Genomic DNA, 23,849 nt, shown 5'->3' with positions numbered 1-23,849 from the left:
ATGGGTAAGGAGAATTAGAATTAAAATGCACTGAGCTTCTGTTATGTACCAAACACAGAGCCAAGCCTTCACACGCGGACGTGATTAAATCTGCAGGAATGTGCCAAGGTGAAATTCAGCAGTGATATTCAAAATACCTGAGGAGATCTAGGGCATAGGTATCAATTAGTAAGACAGGGCGCAGGTCATAATCCTGGAGACATATCCTAAAGCACCCTATTCCTAGACAGTGGGAGCTTCGGGAGGGTTCTTGGGGAGAGGCTGGGATGGCCAGGCAGCAGGAAGGCCATGGGAGAGCTCGGGACAGCAAACTACTTACTAAGACACAGAAGAAGTTCAATATTTAACAAAGGGTCTGGGCCCATGGGTGTGTATCAGCTGATGGTCAAACCTGCTCAGGAAAATGATCTTGGGGTTTGGAAACGCAACCAGTGGCCCCCTCATAGTGAAACGTTCTCCCTCTGCTCTCCAGAATGTCCCCTCTATTATTTGCAAGTCCAAGCTGAAAAGCAGCCGACAGAGCTTGAAAACAAAGAAAAAGTTGGAATGGATAGGCAAAATCTAAGTGGAAAGGTGCAGATCTAAGTGGGAAAGGGATTAGCCTTTGGCGATATAATTTCAAAAAGGCTGTGGGAGTCCTTCTGTATGGGTTGCCCAGCCTCTGAAGAGTTACCCTCTCTTAACAAAACCCATAGCCGGTCCCAGGTCACCCCACGAAAGAGAGCGCCTCATGGTTCTCTCCCAAGGATCCAATGGAGGCAAGAGAGCATTGGGTCTGAGCTGCTGTGAGATCTTCCGCAATCTGCCCATGGAACCATCCCTCTCCTGTCTACGCAAGCAGCACCAGGAGCTCAGGGATCATAACGTTGTAAGAACAGCCCCTAACGGCCACTTCTCCTCCATGGTCAAGGTGACCAGAATCCTGTGTGGAGTCAGGAAAAGTGTGCCCTTCCTTTTACCTGGATTTCTCCCTCTTCCAGCCTTACCACACTTACCAGAGCTCAGTCGGACTAGATCTAGGACTAAATGAAGGGCTTTGTGTTACTTCGAATTGTACTCCCTCTTAAAGCCAAGGCAGAACATATACAAAAAATACTATGGGTCCAGTGAAAACAGGTGAGGTGAAGGCATGACCTTGAGGGGATGGTGAAGAAGGTTGCCCAAGGCCACAGCACCAGGGAACTCAGGAATGGGGTTCAGTTCAATTTGCTCATCTTCATTTCTTGGGAAGCGGGGAGAGGAATATCAGGAAATGAACAGTTCAAAGACAGGAGTCACCTGTAGGACAGGGGAAATATCCCAGACCATGGTGGCTGGAATATAAAATGAGACTGGAGGTCTACTGGACATCATTAAGGACACTCTGGATGCCCAGCTAAGACCAAAGGTTTGAAGACTACAAATGCAGTTCTCGGAGATCCAACACCTGCCACATACGAGGCCCTGGGGTAGGCATTTTGCACATATTTTATTGTTATCCTGAATCCTTCCAGAACACTTAGGCAAAGAAACCAAGACTCAGAGAATTCCTGTTCTTCCAAGGTCACCCAGTGAATAAAGGAGGCAGGATTTGAACTCAGGTCCAGGTGACTCTAAAACCTACACTCTAGCCTCCTGTCTCACTCGCGTCCCTCTGCAGGTTTATAGGCTTGACAAAAATGTCTCCTTTTAAGAAGCCCCTAATGTTCTTATTAGCCCACTGAGCGACATGGAAAGATGAGTCCAAGAGGAAGGATCCCAGAAGAAGAAAAGTAGGATACAGAGTTCAGAGCTCCAGGACTGGCCCAAACAGCGAGGGTTTCTCTCAGTTTACAAAAGGAGTGCGTCAGTGTAAGCACAAGGGTCTCCAGGCTAAGCCTTTAACCCACTGTTATCGCCCGTATCACAAAGACAAGGAGGAGGAAAAAGCAGAATAAGATAATTGCAGCATTTACAGGACAAGAGCCAAATTCCATCTATAAACAAGATAGTGCAGACACTTAACAAAGATGAACAGGAATATATTCTGTGCTTGTGTCCAAATAATCAATTGTCTACCAACTTCTGGGAAATGGGTCTTTGCAACAGCATATATGAAAAAGGGTGAGAGGTTTCAGTCACCAAAAAGCCCAGTATGAACCAGCAATAGTAGCACAAAATGTGATCTCAAGCTGCATCAATCCAAGTATAACAGCTGGCAAGAAGGAGGTGAAAATCCCATTTTGCTGAACACGAGAGCATTCCCCCCTTGAGAGCAGAGGGGTGTTAGTTCTGACGTTTACATTCTAAGACATGAAAAATTAGACTCTCTATCTACAGGACAGTGACCCAGATGGTGAAATATCTGAAAAGTGTGTCACTTGAGTCCAGTTGAAGAAACTGGGATTATTTAGGTTGGTTTCCAGAAGTTACAAGGTACTTTTTTTTTCCTCTTGTCCGATTTTCTAAGAGCTGACTTAGAGAAGGAAGATCAGATTCATTTTCTTTGTGGATGTGAAGGGCCAGACAAACAGATTTCAACTCAACATAAGGAAAAACTTCGTAACAGTAGTGTCTGAAAATGAGATGCATTCTCTCAACTGACTAGTGAGAAGGCCATCAAGGGAGGTAATCAAGAGACAAAGGAGGGATACTGAACTATATAACTTCTGATGCTTCTCAAAACTCGAAGAACACTGGATTTTTTTCTTCTTTTCCCCACCACTATTGAAGAGCTAGAGAAGACAAATTCAGATAACTCAACAGAGACTGGCCATAGATCCAGAATGGCTTCGCCCAGAAGACACCGCCTGTTCCCCCAACCACCCGGCTTCCGCGCCTCTTCCCAGCTTCCCAAAAGGTCCCCCTGGAGGGTGGGATGCAACAGGGAAGACTCACCTTTCTTCTCAAAGTCCCCCTTCTCTTCTCCTGGCTGGCCCAGACTGTCCAGGCTGTGGGTCATCTGGCCGCCAAACTCCTCCTCCCGGGAGACATGGTTGGCCCGCCGGGGAAGGTCCTCCTCCTCCTCGTAGTCATAGTCATCCAGGATGGGGGTCTCCCGGATGGGCACTCCAATGACAGAATTGTGAGCCTGCAGCCGAGAGGAGCGGAAGCTTTCCCGGGCCTGGGGCCCCAGCAGCACGGACGGGATGTAGTGAATCTCATGCGTGGCTTCCGTGCTCGCGCTCTTCTGGGGGATGCGACGGCGCTTCTGCCAGCGCCGCTGGGCGTACAGAGCCACAGTGAACACCAGCAGCAGAAGCAGCAGTGCAATGAGTCCACCCTAGAGCAGAAGGGAAGAAGGACAGCGAATGGGCCACGGCTCTTTGGGCTAGAGTGTCAGAGGGGGCTTTCCTGTCCACTCCACTCGGCCCAGATCCCCGGGCATGGCTCATAAAAACTCAGGAACCACCAGCCACAGCCGCTGTGTGATCTTGGGCAAATTGCTTGACTTTGGGGGGCTTTGCTTTTTGTGTATATAAGGATAAATACGAATCTCTGCCCTCCCTTCTTCACGAGGTTGCCACAAGGAGCAAACGAGGTGGATAATGGTCGGGTCAGAGCCACACAGACAGCTAAATGCTGGAAGAATCAAGGGCTGTGGCTTCACACAGGTGCATATCTGAATTTTTGCTCTGCCTCCCATGAAGGCAGCAACCCCAGGACATTGGCTCATGCTCTCTCAGCTTTGCTTCCTCATCTCTAGAATGGGTTCACTGAAGGATCAAGAGATAGTAGCTGTTTTTCCAACCTGCTGCACATCTGAGACAACATTATAAGGTCAAACATCATTTCTGCATAGTCTCATATATCCTTCATTATCAGAAATACTAGTCTTTTGGGGCACCTGGGTGGCTCAGTGGGTTAAGCCACTCCTTCAGCTCAGGTCATGATCTCAGGGTCCGGGGATTGAGTCCCGCATCGGGCTCTCTGCTCAGCAGGGAGCCTGCTTCCCCCTCTCTCTCTGCCTGCCACTCTGCCTACTTGTGATCTCTGTCTGTCAAATAAATAAACAAAATCTTAAAAAAAAAAAAAGAAATACTAGTCTTTTTAAATAAAAAATTGTATTTATTTATTTGAGAGGAGAGGAAGAGCAAGAAGAGAGGGAGAAGGAGAGAGAAAGAGAAGGAGACTCTCCAGTGAGCAGGAAACCCGATGTGGGGCTTGATCCCAGGCCCCTGGGATCAGGATCTGAGTTGAAGGCAGACGCTTAACCAACTGAGCCACCCAGGTACCCCAGAAACACTAGTCTTCTAGTATGTGACTTCCAATAGGGGGCCTGAGACAAAATATGTGCTTCATAAATATTTGTTGAATGACTAAATGAAAACACACACACACACACACACACACACACACACACACACACACACCCCTTTCTAGGATTCTTTTAATCAGAACATTAAGGCAAACTGATGCTTATTTTTCTTTAATACATCCCTCTGGCAAATATTCAACAGAGTTTGCCTCCCATAACTTATGTTGGAACAGTTTACAGTGTATGAACATATGTTACATGATTCATAAGACCCGTGAAATACCCTTTCCATGAGTTCTTTAAGAGTAGGGTCATTTACAAACACGTCTGTGAATGGAGGAGCCTTCTTAGTTACCTTGCTTTTCTTCCTTATGGATTGTGCTCTGGGCCTGGAGGACAGGAGGCTGCGGGCGCTGAGTCCCTGGGGGTAATCCCCAGGGTCAGGAAGGACTGCCTTCACTCGGGGTGGAGAGGGGGCTGGAATCGAGAGACTCAGAAACTCACGGTGAGCCACAGAGCGAAAGCGGAGCCTTGCTTCTGGCTGTGACTTCTGCTAAGCAGACCTGCTTGGGCCAGGAAGAATGCTGTTTACTAAAATAATCTGCTATCCTGCTGCCTACGCCGGAAAGCTGTCATGTTCTTTTTGCAAGGCCCTCGGGTCAGTACGCTGGAATTCATCACCTCCACGGCGGGTGAGGAGCGGGTGAGAAAGTGGGCTAAGAGGTCCCCAGGCATGCGGGTACAGCCGACCGCCCTGCCTTGACTTCAGGAGCGAGCTGCTGTGGAATCCTCGGGAAGCTTCCTGTGGATGTCAGAACTTAAGCACCAGCACACAAACCCAATAAATCTGCAAGTACGTGCATTTGTGTGTGTGTGTGTGCGAATGTGCGTGTATGTGCGTGTACACTGTCAAGCACACGTACAATGGGTGCATGTGCGTGGCTCGTGACCTTCAGAGCCCCCCCAAAACAAGAACAGACCCTTGTTCCTCCAGAGAACATACAACAGTGATGTCTCTGTGTCTAGAAGTCTCGTGGCATGGGCATTACTTGTCCGTCTTTTCCCACAGAGAAGGGTGTGAAGGAAAGACGCAGCAGCGAGGACCGTGGAGAGAGAGAGAGAGAGAGAGAGAGAGAGGAGGCGAGAAAACAACAGCAACGCAGCAGGCCTCCCCTTTCTACTCTCACTTCCTGTTATTTGATCTTCAAGACAATCTTAGGTGACGGCATGTAGTTCTGTTCTATTGATGAGATGAGGAACAGGCGGTTCAGAGAGGTTGAGCAACTTGCTGGAAGTCACACAGGTTTTGATCCTCGGTCCATCCGGGTACAGAAGGCCAGGATGTGGTAAAGCAGGGATCTAAACTCTAGGCTTCCCCGCACAGCCACTGGCTACGTGACGGCGTAATGGTTCTCCCAGACCGCAGGGAGGAGAGGGGAACATGGGAACGATGGCGCGGGTGCACAGAAAGACAGCGATGCTGAGAGGGGAAAACGAAAACACTCTCTTCAAGTCCAGGAATCGAAGGGCACGTCTTAAGGCTGCTCTTCAACAACGTGTTTCATTTTGGTTAATGGCATCTTGGGGAAATCTCCGGGCACTTCCCTGGCTGGCAGGGTCAGGCCCTGCCTGGTCTAGGACCCTTCATTCCCAGCCCCTCGTGCCTACCCTGTTTATGAGGGTCTGACCCTGTGGTCCGATCCCAGGATTAACAATGACCTGGAAAGATAAAGCCTAACCCAAATGACCACTTCCCTCCACGACCGCCCCTCCCTGCCTCCACTGCCTCTAGCCCGCCCTCCCCGGTCACCCCTGCCATGCTGCGTCAGCTCCTAAATCCAGACCAGCAGCTCCTGGAAGGCAGGAAGCCTCATGCTTTGCCTCCTACACCTGCAGCAGTATCTGGCACGGTGGCCAAGCGCTGGCCTCAGAGTGACACAACTGGAGCCCAGACTCTATTCCTTAAGGGCTCTGTGCCCTTGACTAGGTCACGTCTGCTTTCAGAGCCTTGGCTTAAATGGGCTGGGTTAAATAAGGGCAGTATTCGGGTCATCGTGAGGCTGAGTGAGATATGTGTGGGGTATTTAGTGCCAGGTGCGGGATGAGACAGCTGCTCACAGACTGTTAGCTATCACTGCCGTCAACAGCATCGGCAAGGGTCTGTTTAATGCAAATGAACAAAGGAACGAAGGAATGAATGAATGAATAAACAGCTTGATCTTCTGCACCCCAATGCGTATTCTGCAAAACTTGTCTGCAGTCCTCCAATCCTTCCTAATCTGGACCAAACTCGTCACAGGTGCTCTGTATCCATTCACCTTTCTACAACTGTGCACCTGAGGTATCTTTGTCCTATGCGAAGTAAGGAAACTGAGGCACAGAGACAGGAAGTCCATCATGCCGACCTCAGCTTCCACCAGCCTCGGCTGAGCCACCAATCATGTGGCTTTGGTCACAGATCAGAATTTCATTGTGAAAATTTGGCCCAAGGAGAATCTCACTTTTCAAGGGTTTATTGTGCAAAGGACCTACTGAAACAAATGTCCCCATGCGGGGCTCCTGAAAGGCCCAGGGGACTTCACCTTAAACACAGCAGCCACAGGTCTAAGCAGCTCTGAGCTCCTAGAGGCTGAAAATGTAGCAGAGTAAAGGACACTGCGGACAGGCTCCAAGCAGGCAGTAAACAGGTTCCAAATTCAAGTTTACTCACTATGTTTGAGCTTGAATTTCTCAGATTCCCCTATGGACCCTCAGTTTACTCATCTGTAAATTGGACTTAGCAATACTTGGAATAGTATAGCATGGCTGGGGACAGAGAATGACAAAGGGTCAGAAAGAGTTCTTTAACTCTCATGCTACCACATAGAAGCTGGCAACCTTGGACAGAGGAATGAATCTCCCAATCGCAGTTTTCTCATCCGTAAGATTGGGTCACAGACACCCACAGAGAGAGAGGTTAGGTGTGGGCTCCCGGCCGTGGAGAGCTGTGCTCTGTGCCTGGTACATGACAAACCTGTGATCAGGTCTCACTCATGCGTCTCAGCCCGTTGCTGAGCAAAGACTGTGATAGCCCTTACGAACCGAGAAGCGCTGTGGACAAGCTCTAGAGAACCATGTGTCCACCCCTGGTCCTGGTGGGACAGTTCGCCCGAAGAAAGCAGACGAGTAACTCAGAAGCAAGAAGAAACCGTCAACCACATCCTTCCAGATGGTCTTTGGACCAAGCTGCTGCGCTAGCCCACCTACACAGAGCTGTCCCCCATTTCTTTGTGGCCTTTCTCCACCAAGGACAAGCCAACAGAAAAGCAGATGACTCCAGGAAAGTAAGCAAGGCCGGAGTGTCTAGCCAGTGAGTCTGCATGCCGAGAGCCAGCACGAGCCCTGGAGGTGAAGGAAACACTGCAGGGCCACAGCAAGCCAAGGAGGGAGAAGAAGATGCAGGGAAAGCCTGTGCATTTTCAGAAAGCAGGTTAAGAAGAGGCCGAGGCTCCAGGGGTGGTGAGCGAAGGCCCTGTTGGCCTCAGGGACGACCTGATGCCAAATCCGATTTGGACCGTGTTCACTCTCGGGCAGCCCAAGACAAACAAGGTTGGAGAAGTGGCAGCGATTTCCAGAAATAAAAATGCCAGTCTGTTAGTTAGGGGTTGGTTTGTGTGAGACTGTGAGGATCACAGGTCTTGGGGTGATTGGTTGTACCTTTTTCTTACAGATCTAACAATTTCACTAAGCTGTCAGGGAGGAAGTGGGAAAGAGACAGCAGAAGCAACATGGGTCCCTGTCTCGTACGAAAGCTTCCCTGCTAGAAGTCTCTCTAGAGCAGGATTCGCCCACTCCTCTTATTCTGTTGCTGATGGGGAGTTGCAGATCCCCCAGTGGAGGAAGACAAGGGTTATGGTGGGCCATGGCAAGGGCAGAGTGCCATGATGGGGAAAGCAGGTGTCTGGGGGCTCACAGACCCGTGTGGGGATCCCTGAGTCCCTCCTGGCCATGTGTGACAAGCTGGCTGTGATATTTTATCTCCTTGGGCTGCATCCAGGCTCACCTGTAAAATGTGCTCATTGTTTCCAATGTGAAAAGTCATGCCAGGGATTAAACAAGAAAATAAAAGGTCTGGCACTGAAATACTCAACAAATATCAACCTCTCTATTCAAATCCTTTTGCACCTTCCTCCTTGCTCAAAACCCCTTCTTGGCTCTCCAGGGCCCTCAGAATAATGTCTGGACCCCTTGCCTGGCATCCAAGGTCCTTCATGATGAGATGCTCGCTTCTTTCTTAGGTCCAGCTCCCCACCAAGTCTCATTCCCTGTCCTGGAGCCACACTGAGCAATGAGAGTTCCCCCAAAGTGTGAGGCTCTGGGCTCTTCCACACTGGGTGTGTCCTCAGCCCAGGGTGTTCTCGCGCCCTTCGTGGTGTAAATAATGACCCCCTCCCCACATTCAGGTCCACCCAGAACCTCAGAATGTGATCATATTTGGAAATAGGATTGCTGCAGTCGTAAATGGTTGAGGTAAGGTCATACTGGATTGGGTGGGCCCTAAATCCAATGACTGATGTCTTTAGAAGAAGAGTAGAGGACACAGACGGACAGGCAGACAGCCACACACAGAGACAGAGGAGAAGGAGGCCCTGTGAAGGCAGAGACAGAGCCTGCAGTGATGCGTCTACAAGCCAAGGAATGCCTAGGATTCCCTGCAACCATCAGAGGCTATTGGGAGCCATGGGACAGATTCTCCCTCAGCCTCCGGAGTGAGGAAACCCTACTGACAATTTGATTTTGGACTTCTGGCCTCCTGCACCATAAGGGAATGCGTTTCTGTTGTTTTAAGCTTCCCACTCCGTGTTGATTTGTTATGGCAGCCCTAGAAACCTAATATACTCCCCTTCGTCTGCTCACTTCAACTCACCAGCCATCTCAGCTCGGCGATCACTTCCTCAGGGAAGGTCTTGGCCTCTTCAGGTTGGGGCCGGTCTGTGACGTCGCCTCTCACAGGCTTTCTGTGGTTTTCAAAGATCTGTAGCACTACTGCAATACGGTCATCTGGTTGACCATGTTCCTCATTCCTGAGTTACCAGCTACCCCCACCATTTACCTAGTCTATGCTTAATAAATATCCAGAAGCCTAAAATCTTGACCAGACATGGCAGAGAAATAGAAACCATACTGTCTCCATAGCAGCTCTGACCTCAGCATCCAAAGGGCACCGTATCAAACCTCACAGGGACCCTCCCTGCTGCTCTGCCTTCATCCCCCTGCTAGGACCTCCAGCTGATTTGCTTACAGACACAATATCAAACACCAAAAAATACATAACGATGAAAAATAGAAAGGGCCCCAAACTACCCCACTGGGAGAGCTTTCCAAAAAGTCAAACTTAGAACTCCATTCAGCCTGGCCTCATTTTAATCTATTTTTTCATGTTAACTATCCAGGCACGGGAGAAGGAGTCAGAGAAAGAAAAAAAAAAAAAAAAAAAAGAGGATAATGTGAGAAATGCTTTATTTGACAATGTGTCATTGGGAAACTGATTATTTCTGTCTCCGGCCTTTTTAATATTCCCTCACAACGGCCAAGCTGCAGAGGGATTTGGTATTCTAAGACTGGATTTATAATACTCTGTTCAGCAGTGATAAGAACATGGGCCTTTAATCCTCAGAGCTGTGAACATGCATATTCTCCCAAGTAATGTCCTTCTCTTCTCGTCACTTGTGTCTGGTCTCGACAGCCAGCCCCAGGATGGCTAAAGACTGATGATCCACTGGGGGTGCCCCTGGCCGTCTGCCAAGCAAGGGGCTAGGAGGGTGAGGGCTCCAGGTTCTCTGGGAAGTCTCCTGTCAGGTTTCTGTCTATGCTTAAGATGGAGGGATTACTGGAGACTCATCCAGACCTTTGGCATTACAGATAAGGAAAACTGAGATTGAGAGAGAAGTGACTTGACCAAGTTCACAGAACATTCCAAGAGGGTAGTGGCGGTGGGAGGTGCAGCCCATGGTCCCCCAAAGCTTCTTAGCTTTGGGAATCCTGACAACTATCTAACAAAACACCTTCCGCCACCTTCCCTTTCTCTCCGTCCAATGGCTGTCCCATCTTCCAGTTGCCACAGCCTTTCATGGTGATCGTTTTAATACACTCCGGATGACCTTCCAGGCTTTGTCCGCTCCCCTAATGCTCTCAGTCCATCTTCTCGACCATGACTGGGGCACAGCTGGATGCGGAGACCCTCCTCACTGGCTAAGCTGGAGAGTTCTGTGGTTCGACAGTTCAGGTTCTTGTCCGTCAAGCCCCCACCCTTTCTGGATAATCTGGTCTCAAAACATATGCTTTTGAGGTACCCTTCTCAATATATATGCTTTACCCACCTATGCTGCACTTACTATAAAGAACTCCCAAAGTGCTAAGTTATCCAACCACGTCAGAACTCGCTATTTCTATTACATGTCCTGATATTTTCACCCAAGTCATTTCTTCTTCTTCTTCTTCTTTTTTTTTTAAGATTTTATTTATTTATTTGACAGATAGAGATCACAAGTAGGCAGCAAGAGACAGAGAAGCAGGCTCCCTGCTGAGCAGAGTCCGACATGGTGCTCGAACCCAGGAACCTGGGACCATGACCTGAGCCGAAGGCGCAGGCTTTAACCCACTGAGCCACCTAGGTACCCCCAAGTCATTTCTTCTGCCTGCCACCCTCACTGTTATCCCTCACTTCGTCTACACACCCACATACCACCAGACTTCAAGGCTACCATCAACGCAATCTCCTTGGTAAACTCTGCTGGGATCCCCCCTCTCCAGGCTCAGCCGGAAGAAATCTCTTTCCCTTCTGAACTCCCACTGCACTTCACCTGGACCTTCACTTAAGGAGCTTTTAGCACTTTCCACCTTGTATTAGAGTTACTGGTGCTCGGTACTTAGCGACTGTCCCAGTTAGATTATTACACCTGCGGCACAGATGAAAAAAATGCGGCTCAGAACAGAAACTTGCTTGAGAGGACACAACCAGGTGGCACATGTATGGGATAGGGCCTCCCGACCGAGGCAGCCTCCCGTCAATGGTAGGCTCACTCTCTCAACTGAAAATGTTCGCTGGACCATGAGGGAGAACAAGATAAGAACTATATCGAAAACGGCATGGCCATTCTTTAGGCATTCATGTTTCTCAGAATTTTGTTTCTTTCTCTTTAATTAGTAAGGTGGTAAGATCGTGCTGAATGGAAGTAAGGAGGCCACTGAGGTAGCTGTTGAAGATAGCCTAGAATAGCAGTTCCCAATCTGACCCCTCCCCCAAGGAGATGATTGGTAATGGGGACATTTTTGGTCCTCAAGACTGGAGAGAGGGCGCTACTGGTATTTAGCGGGTAGAGGTCAGGAAATCTGTAAGCATCCTATGTGCAAAGGCCAGCCAGGTACAACAAAGACTATCTGGTCCAAAAATGTCACTAGTCCGGAGATCGAAGAAGCTCTAGTCTCAGAGAGAGGAGATGGGGTCTGTGGGTAGGTCAGTTAAAGGCGATAGTTAGTGACTGGGGTAAAACAAGACACTCCAGGGGAAGGGAAGTCTTGGTGTTTGATTAGCAAGAAAGCAGAGGAAGAAGGAGCCCACAATGACGCCAATGTGTAGATTCTGCAACTGAATTAGAGAGGAAACTTCCATGTTAATTTTTTCCCTAGGGAAGCTCCTAGAAGGCTACGGAAGATCCCAGCACATAATCAAATGAAGAGGTGCGTTACATGTGTGAACAATTAGGAGGAGATAAACGCACAACAAATGATAAAGACTTGCATCTATATACACAAGCAAGGGTATATCTGTATATATTCATATGTATAAAAATAAACTCACACCTAACTTTGTTTCTATAGTTAGCTGTATTTATCTATAGCTATCTCTTTGTGTCTAGACACATAGAAGGTGACCTATTTAGAGAGATCCCATTATAGAAAATGAAACATTTTTTTTCTTTTAAACCAGTCATCTACTTATAATATATCTATTAGAGACACCGTTTTCTAAGATAAGGCCAAGGGAAGAAAGTTAAAACGTAGCAGTTCTTTGGAATGTAGTCATTCCCCCACTCAGATCAACCTTCCTTAATCATCTTTAGATCAGATCAGAACGAGGCCTGAATCCTGAGAGATCAATCTGAATCCCAGGGAATTTATCAAGGGGAAAGCTAATGAACGGACATCAGGACAACGGCGCTTGCCCACGAGGCAGACAGATGTGGATTTTAGTCACGGTTGTCTTACCTCTGGGTCGTGTGTCTTTGGGTATGTGATTTGAGTTTCCTCCATTTTCTCATCTGTAAACTGGGTTAGCAGCCCTGACCAAGAGGGTCTAGGGAGGATTAAAATGGGTCTGCGTTACGGAATGTGAGTTGGAATGGAATGTGGCTTACAAGTCATAGCTCTCAGGAAAGAAATATTAGCATCAATATCACTGATGCAAGAGCTCCTTTCCCACAAAATTAAATGCAAAGGAGTGGTGAGGCCACCACTTCCCTCGCACAATCCTGAGATCGTCTCTGTGCAGTTTCCCAACTGCATTCCTGTGACCATCCCCTGTTCTCTTCCACAAGATTCCTGGCGGTGTGCTCTTGACCATGTTCCTTCCCTTCTCTGGGGGGAGTAGGTGACACTGGCTGTTTTCCGACAGGAACTCCAGCTCCCAATTTTCTAGAGTAGAAAGGCAAAGGCAGCCTTGAGAGCATTCCTGGACAGATGAAACACGTATTCTCACGACATCCAGCCTAGCATCGCCGCTGTACACGGGTATGACCCGGGTGCAACGTCCTGGTTCCCTCTCACCCTCTCACACACCCATGTGCTCACTCACGCGGCTCCCTTGGCCCGTAATACCCCTCCTTGGCTTCTTGGTCTAGTCCTTTCACCTCAGCTCTTGGGTCCTGAGTTCCCAACAAGACTTTCTGAAACCTGCTGTCCCCAGCTGGGTCAAGTACACAACTTTCAGACCCCTTAGTTACTCCTGCTTCCATCTGCCAAAGACTCTGCCACTAGCCCTGCGTGCCCAAGATACAGCCTGGGTGGGTCCGACATGCAGTGGTCCTCGTTACGCACTTGCTTCATTTTCACCCTGGGAGACAATGAAGAAAAGGGCTGGGTTTTATTTATTTCTGCACAAATTTGAATGTTTCATGACACACAGTAGATCTTCAATTACTGCTGAGAAGAATTAATGAATGAATCTATTAGAAACTCCTCTCTGAGGCTAGGTGGTTGAAATATGCCTCCGTCCATTTGGCAATTCTCCATTTGTGTGCAAGAACACTGAAGATAATTCACAGGAGCCACGCAGCACAAATCGGCACCCTACTCGCAATCCTCGGGTGGCCTCCCAAGTTCAGTCTGAAATTCCACTCTGAAGGATGGAGGAGTAGAGAAGCTGAGGGAAAGCACCTTCGAGGGGACTGATTTTCCTCCTCTTCTTTGGGTCACGAAGACAAACAGGCGAACCCAGATGACTGGAGAGGAAGGCTGCACAGGTCCATCCATGGACTCATTGGCCGGATTAAGGGCATGGCTGGAAACTGGCCCACCAGAGTCCAAGTTCTTACTCTTATACCCACCAAAGAGGTCTGTTGTGAGAACTAGGTAAACAGCTGTATCTATCTACATGACCTCACATGCCCTTGACTTACAGAAAACATTTAGCCCCTAGTAGGTATTGGCTTCATGATACTGTGTAACTTATTATGATCCCCTGTCTCTGTGCAAAGCTCTTGCCTGGATCTAACAACGCACAGATAGGGCCTCGAAGAACTTGACGCTGGTTTGCAGAAACATATAAGTAAGCAGATAATCACTGTAATGCATAGTTCAATAAGCTCTAGGCCAGAGGGAAACGCAATGAGAAGCAACACGTTCCTTAAAGCTTCTAGATGCAAAGCCTAGAGGAAGTGGAATAAAAAGGCCTTCCTTATAATTCCAACTACAATCAAGTTTAAAGGTGTGGGAATGGGCTGGCCTGTTTGATCAGGTGCAACCCCCCCTCAAATGTGACAGAGTAGAGACCACCTATGTAGCCTGATGGCTGGTGGGGCAGGCTCTGATGTCAAAGAACTTGGATCTGAGCACCTGCACCATCACCGAGCTCTGGAGCCTTGGGGTGGGGCTCCAAGGTCAAGGCCCTTTCCTGAGCTCATTTTTCATCTGGAAAGCTGAGGACAGCAGTCTTCATTGAAAGGGGCTATTGTGAGATTAAACAATGCACAAAAGTGATCCAGTGCAGTGCCTAGAACATAGCCATGGTCCATAAATGGTGGTGTCAAAAACTGGCAAAAGGAAAATACACTGAGAAGGAAATCAGAACATTTAATCCCAATGCTGGCCATCCTTAATGGGCCCCTTAACTAGAGAAGTGTGCAGGTTGCTCCCAGTCCTCACACACATTTCTAAGCAAGGTGGCCACCCAGCCACATGAGCTCAGCATTCTTCATTTAACAGATGAGGGAAGTGAGCCTCCAAGAGGTGACTTTGCCGAAGGTTCCAGAATCCAAAGTCGGTCTGCAGCCAACTGCTGGAATAACCCTGATAACCGTGTGTCCTTAGAGCTGGCAGTAGACAGAGCCTGTATCCTCTGCTCAGGGCATTATTCTCTGGGAATGTGTTCCAGACGCACAAGGTCTAAGAAGAGATCCCTAACACCATGCCCACTGTAAGCCACTGTGCCCAAAACAGCCTTTTGAGTTGGGAAGGAGAGCTAAGACTGCAGAAAGCAGGAGGCCACTAAGAGCCCAGTGAATCCTTAACTCCTGTAAAATGACTTTCACACTGGCAGCAAGCTTCCAAAGTGAACTGGCTTCTTGGGAAATCATGGGCTGGGAAAGGACGTTTTATGTGGGGGGCAGGGTGGGGGTGCCACTCGCATCTGAGCTGTCCCTCTGGACCCCCAGGGAACAGTGCCCCTCCCTCTCGGCTCCAACACAGACCCATCTCCTTTCCTTGCGTTCACTTTATTTTTAGCACTGTCTCTCTCTGCTGTTACATTAACATTGATGTGTTAACTTTGTTTAAGGCTCTAATGGAATGGAACTTCCGTAAGGTAGATACTTTGTTTTGTTTATCATCAACAAAACAATTTAGGGCTTCAGTGCTTACAAAATAGTTTTTGGATGGATGGATGGATGGATGGATGGATGGATACGTATCTCCCCAAATGACTTGATAACCCCTAAAGGTCAATCATCACAGAATCTTGCTCCCTGGCAAGGAGACTGAAAATGCTTAGTGAATACACACACATACACACACACACACACACACACACACACACAGAGCCATCAGTTGCCCCCCTGGAGCCTGGGAAGGAGTACTTGCTAATTAGGAGGCAAATATGGTTACATGTCTGCCTGCTTCTCCCCACCACTAGGGCAGAGGAGAAAAGTGGATCTCAATTCCAAATTTCTTTAATCATTTATTTATTTGTAAATATTGAAGAAGGCTCCATAGCTCAGGGGTTAGAGCCCTGGTCTTTGAATACTGAAGAGACACTGACCAAGAAAGCAAAAGGGCAAGGGGCTATCAGACCCAAGCATTTCTGCACACTCACCTTCCAAGAAAGCAAACTGATAGCTGTATCTATTTGCTGTCCCATTCTCGTGTCTGGATGGAAACATAGGATGTTACAAGAAAGGGGGCATCCAGGATATAGCTCAAAGAACACTGGATCTGGTTCAAATCCTGGCTGTTGCTGCTGACCTGGGCAACCTTGGGGCGGCCACACTGCCTTTCTGAATCTAAGATATTCCAGCTTGAGAGTGATCAAGACAACAGGTGTCTCTGACTCTTTATGCAAGGACCCCACTGAGAATCACATTTGTAAGAGAATGTTACAGGCTGCTGACTGATTTTACTGATAGTTATTGGGGCTTAGTAAAAAAAAAAAAAGAAAAAAAAAAAAAAGAAAGAAAAAAGTGCTGAAAAAGAGAGGGAAGAAACCAACCAGTGGCAGCTCAGGCAGAAAATAACTGAAGTCACAAAAAGCCACACTGAAATCCAGAGGCTTTCTACTATTTCCGATGCCTCCACCATTGTTCATCAAGTTTCCTTGAAACTTATTACAAGTCACACAATAGGGGTCTTTTAGAGGCACTGTTTTGCTGCCATTTCCCAGCACCGGTGATGGAGTTGTCAATTGTCTTGAAGGCGTGTTTTGATGGCCTTGGGATCTCCCCTACTGGGCTTGATCAGGAAAACCCCAGGAAAGTTAGTTACTAAGGGCAGAGAATCAAGCATGACATGCCAAGCCAAGAAAAGGGAAGACAGAGACACCTTGACTAGAGGCTGTTCTGGGCTGTAGCAGGAGCTGGAAGCAAAAGCTGCTCGGTGTCCCTGCTGCGACCGCCAGGGGCTGACCTGGTAGGATATGCCCTTTCTCTCGTCACCTTCCCACTCCATGTCACCAGGAGTTTTCAGAAAATATATAATTTAGGATCCCAGTCGGCAGATCCCTACTACCTCACTCTTAGTCACTCCCCTCTTACCTCTGAGACGTCCTCCACCCTACCCAACCCCTCCGGCATCCCAGGGTCCAGGCTGCAGAAGGAGCTGTTAGGTGGCAATGCTTTCTTTCCTTGTTCAGGGGACCTTCTAATGGTACCACCAATAACTTCCCCTGCCCACCAGGGGTGCTAAACACCTCAAAATCTGTTCCCTGAGAACTTACTGTCTGTCACAAGCTGCATTGCCTCAAGGTGGCTCTCTAGGTCCCGCTTCCCTCCACCCCTTAGACTCTGTGTCTCCACCTTCCAAGGCCCATCCTCAGGTCCAGTGGCAGCTGGGCTACAGCATCCTCAGCTTAAGTCTGGGGTGAGTACAAGGACCCAAAGCCTCAGAGTATCATGGCCTAAAGGGGTCAGTGATTGCTCCCCCAAGCCAGCCGTTCACAGCATCATATCATTTGAGGTGAGAGTCTAGGGCTGCAAGAAGAAGGTCTGGGAGAGCCCAGAAACTGCCTAAACTGAAGACGACTTAGAAGCAGTTCAGCTCAATCCCATAGCTGCTGGATTAAATGCCCATCTCAGCCAGCCACCTGCGGGCCCATACTGGTGAGGGGCCTGGGCTCACGCACAAGCCGGTGCTCACGCACAACAAGTCAGAATGTTCTGGAAGAACAGGTTGAGGTGGGATAGGGTCTGTCCCAGAGAAAATCCTTGTTTCTGAATATGGGCCTCCAAAGAAGTTGGGGGCACCTGTTTCCTAGGACTGTCATAAAAATCACCACAAACTGGTGGCTTAAACAAGAGAAAGCTATTCTCTCATACTTCAGGAAGCCAGGAGTCTAAAATCAAGGTGTCCACAGAGCCACGCTCGCTCCCTCCTACTGCTCTAGGGAGGAATCAATCCTTCCTTGTGTCTTCCAGTGTCTGGTGGTTCCTGAGATTCCGTGGCATGTGGCAGCATCGTTCTCATCTCTGGGTGAGTCTTTCCAGAACCCTCTCCCTGTACCTCTTTGGGTCCTCTTTTCTTCTTATGAGGGCACCAGCCATCACTGGATGTAGAACACACCCTAAGTCTGGGATGATTTCATCTTGAAATCCTTGACTTATCACATCCACGAAGACCCGATTTCCAAATGAGGTTCCCTTCTAAGGGTCCACTGAAGACAAATTTGGGGGACACTATCAACCAACTAGTCCTAGAAGGATGTCTAAAGTCCATTACTTAGACTCCCAAGTCTCTGAGATAATGTATAGTACGTGAACCAAGAAAATTCAGCCAGGAAAGAAAAGGACAAACAGAGGGTAGCAAGATCTCTTTTCCTTTCTCTGCATGGCTGTGTTGAGGCAGAGGACACGAATACCCATGGACTGTGGGAGGAGGCATCTGAACAATGCGGAGAAATTACAAGAAGATGCCTATGGACTGAAAAACAAAACAAAAATAAAAACCGGGGCACCTGGGTGGTTCAGTCAGTTAAGTTTCTGCTTTTGACTCAAGTCATGACCCCAGGGTCCTGGGAAGGTCCCAGAAGCCTGCTTCTCCCTCCCTCTCTGCCGCTTCCCCTGTTTGTGATCTCTCTCTCTCTCTAAGAAAGAAATAAAATCTTGAAAAACAAAAAACAAGCAAAACAAAGGGCACACAGGGCTGTGCCCTTTCCCACAGCCCTGTGTGGCCCAACCACACTGCTGTAGTCTGAAGGTTTGTGTCCACCCAAAATTCGTAGGTTCCAAAACTAATGTCCAAAGTGATGGCATGAGGAAGCGGGGCCCATCAGAGAGGATGAGGCCACAAGGTAGAACCCTCACGAATGGGATCCGTGCCCTTGCATAAAAGGCCACAGAGCTAGCTCACTGCTTCCACCACGAGCCCAAGGCAAGAAGTCTTCCATCCCCAAGGGGACCCTCACTAGATCAGCAGACGCCCTGATCTCCAACTTCCAGCCTCCGTGTCCGAGAAAGAAATTTCTCCTGCTTATAAGGCCACCCAGCCTGAGGTCTTTTGTGATAGTCACTTGAGCAGACAAAGACAGATATATTTCCCAAACCTGCCTGGTCATAAGAATCCCCCAAGGATGCTCGTTAAAAATACTTGCTTCTGGTTTTACCGGGTCCTACCGGCTCAGCTGCAGGGGACCTACAAATGCTAGGCTTGGTAAAGCCGACCTAGTTATTGACAACATGGGTTGATGTGGAGCAGAAGAGTATCCCCGATTGACCTCTTTCTCTTCCCTCTTTTATATATGCCAATTTAGCCAGCTGGTGACAAGGTTCAGGGCAAAATATACCACTCTGGCATATTAAAGTTTTTGAATTAAATTTACTTGACACAGCTGCCGCAAGAACTCTCTGACCCTCTTCTCTGTCCCCCTGAAAGCAGAAAATACATCTCCCATGTGAAAGGTACTGTCCCTACACCAGGATGCAGAAAGGCACCCCCATTACCAGAGATAGGAGTTCAGGGCCAAGAAAATTTTTGGAAAGAAAAAAAAAATTGCTTAGTGCTTTGACTAATTAATACCCAGGACTGTTTTTTAATTTTCCAGTTCTTCCTAAATTTATTGTTTCTTTGCCTAAAAGTATATAAAAAGCCTGTTTTGGTCACTTCTTGGGTCTCCTATTTTGGGGCCCCTGTATATATGAAATTAAATTTTCCTTTTTTTTTTTTTCCCTTTTAATCTACTTTGTATCAATTTAATTATTAGGCCGCCCAAAACAACTAAGAGGGGTAAGGGGAAACATTCCCCTCCCCAATATTGGTGAAAGTGAAGTCTGAATCCACCAAATCTGAGTTTAAATTCTAGGACTACTCTTCCAATTGTGTGGCCCTGGGGAAATTACTTTATTCTGTGTTTAGAAAAATGTGGATGATTAGCAGGTCTCCCGCATATGCTTGTGTCCATAAAAGAAAGTAATAAATATACTAGCTTAGTCCCCAATGAGAGTGAATTTTGGAAATTTGGAGGAGTTGGCGGGGGAAGGGAGTTCCTCGTCATTGAAGAAGTCCAAGTAGCCAAGGATTTAGGAAGAGAATGACAACAGGATGAGAGTCCCAAGTGGGGTTGGGGGGGGTGGGGGGCGGGAGTAGAAGGACCAAGGCGAGAAAGAGGCTGTTTTTCAAGGACCCCAATGGATGGGCATATCTTATGCCTCAGCCCCTTACATACAACAGGAATCTCTTCCACTATGGTCACAGCTCTTTCTGTGTTCCCCATCCAGACCCTGAGGCTGCGCACTGGGTCAGTGAGGCATGCACCGCCCACCTCATGCCCAGTGCACACCTTCCCTTCCTCGCCACTGCCTTAAAGCGCTTCAGTCCGGGGAGCTGTGCAGAAGAGGAGTTTGGGGTCAGGCAGAGCTGGAGATCAATTCCAGCCCTGCCATGCCCTTGGGGCTATCACAAAGTGACAAAAGCCACCCAGGTAAGCATGGCTACAAAAGTAGCAGCGAAAAGGAAGTGTCTGATCAAAGGCTCCAGGAGCCTCTTTCTACACATCTGTTCCACAGGCATCACGATGGTCCTAACTTAATGGAATGGGATTTACTGTACCTGTTGTAGCATTAGATGATGTTGGGCACTGAAGCACTCTGAGCTGTACTGGAGGAAAATACTTCCCCTGCAGGCATCTTGTGATCAGAGCGAACTTCCCCAAACACAGGGTCTCCTGCCCCACTCACTCCCCTTTCTCTTCCCTCCAGGTAAACTGATTCTCCTGCTGGGTGAGTGGGGAGTGAGCACTCAGACCTCCAGAGCTCTGTCCTTTCTTCCTGCCCTTTCATTGGGGAGGGGGCAGCTGCCCTCCAGCAGCAGCCTCCTGATCTGTGCCTCTGCCCCTCCTTCCTTTTCACGGGGACAGATTCTCATGTGGGAAGACACCAGGCACCCAGTCCTCACCCTGAGGGAGGAGGCACTCATTTTTTGCCATGTCCTTCAAAACAATCTTTCTTAATAATAAAGACCGAATTCCAATGCCCATCTGCTTTACTCCTTTTCCTAAGCTTTCAAGTTATTTTGAACTCAGAAGGAGAAAATAACGGGGTCCCTGGAAACACAGTCCTCACTACGTGGAGCCTAGAATGTTCTCAGTAAACTGTTCTGTGATTATTTCTGCATTCACGAGAAACGCTTTATTATCTCTCCTTCCTTTGTAGGGAATTTTTTTTTTTTTTTTGGCTTTTTTCCTTCACTCTCTGAGAGCTTTTACATTTCCCTCCCTTTTATCCATACTGTTCTGAAATTGCACCACAAAGCATCTTGGTGTGGGCTTTTCTTTCCCTTTTTGTTCCTCATTCATCCAGTGTGGTTCTCCGCGGACTCTTCCAATCTGAACATTGGCTTCTTTCTTCTGTGCAGGGACAGGTCCTGGCATGATTTTCTCCCTCCCACAGTCTGTGCCTGGTTTCTGGAGCCCCTCTCCTTGTGTTGGCACCAAAGAGTTTTCTAAGGGGTGTGACCAGAGTCAAATGCTCCCTGGGTCTTGGTCACAGAGCGCCCCCTGGATGCAGGGCTACATGTCCTTCTAGGAGCAGAGCAGGCTGGCCATGGGACTTCAGAAACAACCAGGGAGTTTCCACTCTACTCTAGAAGGACACCCTGTTGCCACTTCCCCTCTAGCACTGGGTCCTGGTTCAAAAGCAAGATATTATGGAAAATCATTGCACCTAAACTAGTACAAGGCTCAGTGGAAGCCAAGTGCTGGCACCTTAATCCCCTTAATGAGATTTTAGGCAAGTCATTCAACTTCCCTCCCCACTGCCTCCTTTCCCTCACTAGCTAAATGGCAACAGCGATTTATGACCCCTGAGTCCCCAGGGTGGTAGAAAAGAATCACAGGAGATAATGTGGGGGTAGGCTTTGAAAATTATGAAATGCTATTTTTATATGAGTGTGTATGTGTACACGCACATATATAAAATTAAAACACATTCTCAAAACTACCCCTGCATCATAAAGACGGAAAGCTGCTAAACACATTTCTGCTTATCCTTCAAATCCAGCTGAAGTGTCCCTGTTACTATTTAACTCAGCACCTAAAATAATTGGCTTGAATTCAGAGCTGTGATTAAAAAGGAAAGGGATATATTTGAACAAGAGAATTGCACTCAGGGCAGAACGGCCTTGACTGCGAGTCGTGGGCATTGAGACTGACCAAAGAAGACAGCAGTTTCATGTTTCCATCCATTTTCACTCTACGTTATAGATGTTCATTGAGTGTAATGGTGGGGAAAATGACCTAACTTCCTATCTCGGTTTCTGTATCTCCTGTCATCAAATATATAGAAGTTAATTCATGCAAATTTCAGTGTACATATGAGAGGACTCCAGTGTTATAAAATGCTGCTTCTATCTGTCTTATGAACTGGAATTCCCTATAATAATTCTATTTAGAGCAAGGGCTCCCAGCTAAAAAAAAAAAAATCATGTCTTTACAGTAGGTGATACACAAAGGCAGGGCAGCAGGGAGGAAGGTTCTAGGAGAAGGCGGAGGCTATGTGACCTTGCCGAGGGCAAGAGGCAAAGCCAATGAGCCTTCCCAGACCAGAGAAGGCAGCTGCCCAGCTGCCTACAACCAGGCTGTAAAGGAGGCCTCAGGCAGGAGGGATGCTGTCTGGGCAGGACGGTGAGTCTGGTGACTCAGCAGAGACAGCACAGATGTGCCTGGTGCCCGGACCCCAACACCACGACCCCGGCTCCCCATTTTCCTCCATGTCCCCTCCAGGGCCCACTAATGCCTGCTGAGGGACAGGCCATGAGTCTCATGTGCTAACACCAGGCTCAGATGGGGCAGGAGGGAAGAAGCCCAGGGATATATTCATCTTTCTAAAAATCTCACTTGGCAAATGCCAGAAAGGAAAGAAAGGAACTCAGAGACCTTAAGATGAGCTAACATCGCTGTGATTATCACCACTTGTAACATTTTTCCCTTAAAAAAAAAAAAATGTTGGGGTGTCTACGTGGCTCAGTCAGTTAAGCACATGCCTTCGGTTCAGGTCATGATTTTGGGGTCCGGGGATCGAGCCCCTCATTCTGCTCAGCAGGGAGTTTGCTTGTTCCTCTCCCTCTGCTGCTTACCCCCCTCTGTCCTCATGCTCTCTCTCTTGTTCTCTCTCTCTGTCTCAAATAAATAAAATCTTTCAAAACAACTTTTTATCTGAGTACCAGTTTATGAAAAAAAGAAAAAAAAAAAGAACTATTCCAGTTCAAGAGGAGGTTAGGAGTCTGAAGTTTCCAGGGCTCCGTGGAGCAGAACTAGACAAAAGCTATTCTCATTTTGGAAAGGGAGACATCAAGCCCTTCCTGGGCATTGACGAATGCAATGCGTCATCTGAGTCAGTCCTCACAGAAAATCTGTGAGGATGGTGAGAACAGACCCATTTTTGCAGGTAGGAAAACTCAAAGAGGTTAAGCTCCAGGTCACAAAACCAGTCTGGGACAGACCTGCCATCAGATCCCAGATCTGTGAGATCCTGTAGGAGATATGAGAGGGTTTCTTCTGCCTTCCAGAAAAATCTTCTGCCTCCTCTAAGTGTATTGCTTTAACTACAAGCAAACAATACAAACCAAACTGTCACTAACACCCCATGGCTTGCACAGCACTGAGGTTTAAAAGCCTTTTTGCTGGGGTGCCTCTGTGGCTCAGTGGGTTAAGCCTCCTTTGGCTCAGGTCATGATCCCAGGATAGGATCCTGGGATCAAGCCCCATCTCGGGCTCTCTGCTCAGCGGGGAGTCTGCTTCCCCTCTCTTTCTCTGTCTGGCTCTTTGCTTACTTGTGATCTCTGTCTGTCAAATAAATAAATAAAATCTTAAAAAAAAAAAAAGAGCCTTTTTGTTGTAGCACCACGCCATCAGAGCAGCTCTGGGTCACAGGTTGGGACCGGGGTGAGCACAGCCAGGCACCTGTCTTGCATGCAAAACTTACAAGGGAGCCAAAAAGCTTACTATCAAGATAAATAATACCTTACTACAATATTTTTAAAAATCAAGATTAATGCATTCCTGAGTTTTTGGCAACCTTTAAAGCTCCTGTCCCTGGTGAGTGAGCAACTGGCAGAAACTGGGAGAAAATGTACTTTTGGACCAGTTTTGCAGGTGAGTAAGGCGAGTCTCAGAGCATGAAATAGCATTTCCAGGGAGCTACAGGCAGATCCTTCTGTCTCCAGTGGGACATGGGACATC

The 23,849-nt window shown here is 48.0% G+C and overlaps 1 protein-coding gene across 3 annotated transcripts in view; it reads right to left on the bottom strand.

Annotated features, from left to right (window-relative positions):
* ASTN2 (astrotactin 2) overlaps nucleotides 1–23,849 on the bottom strand; it is an 859,033-nt gene that overhangs the window by 661,737 nt on the left and 173,447 nt on the right. For all 3 annotated transcript variants that reach the window (XM_059142160.1, XM_059142161.1, XM_059142162.1), the window contains exon 3: nucleotides 2,857–3,241. In XM_059142160.1, the coding sequence (XP_058998143.1) occupies nucleotides 2,857–3,241 (385 nt within the window). The remainder of the gene's footprint in view (nucleotides 1–2,856; nucleotides 3,242–23,849) is intronic.

This window comes from Mustela lutreola, chromosome 12, assembly GCF_030435805.1.
Source record: "Mustela lutreola isolate mMusLut2 chromosome 12, mMusLut2.pri, whole genome shotgun sequence".
Classification (NCBI taxonomy): domain Eukaryota; kingdom Metazoa; phylum Chordata; class Mammalia; order Carnivora; family Mustelidae; genus Mustela; species Mustela lutreola.
Note: the sequence above shows the minus strand (reverse complement) of the source record. Positions and strands in the feature narration are given on the sequence as shown.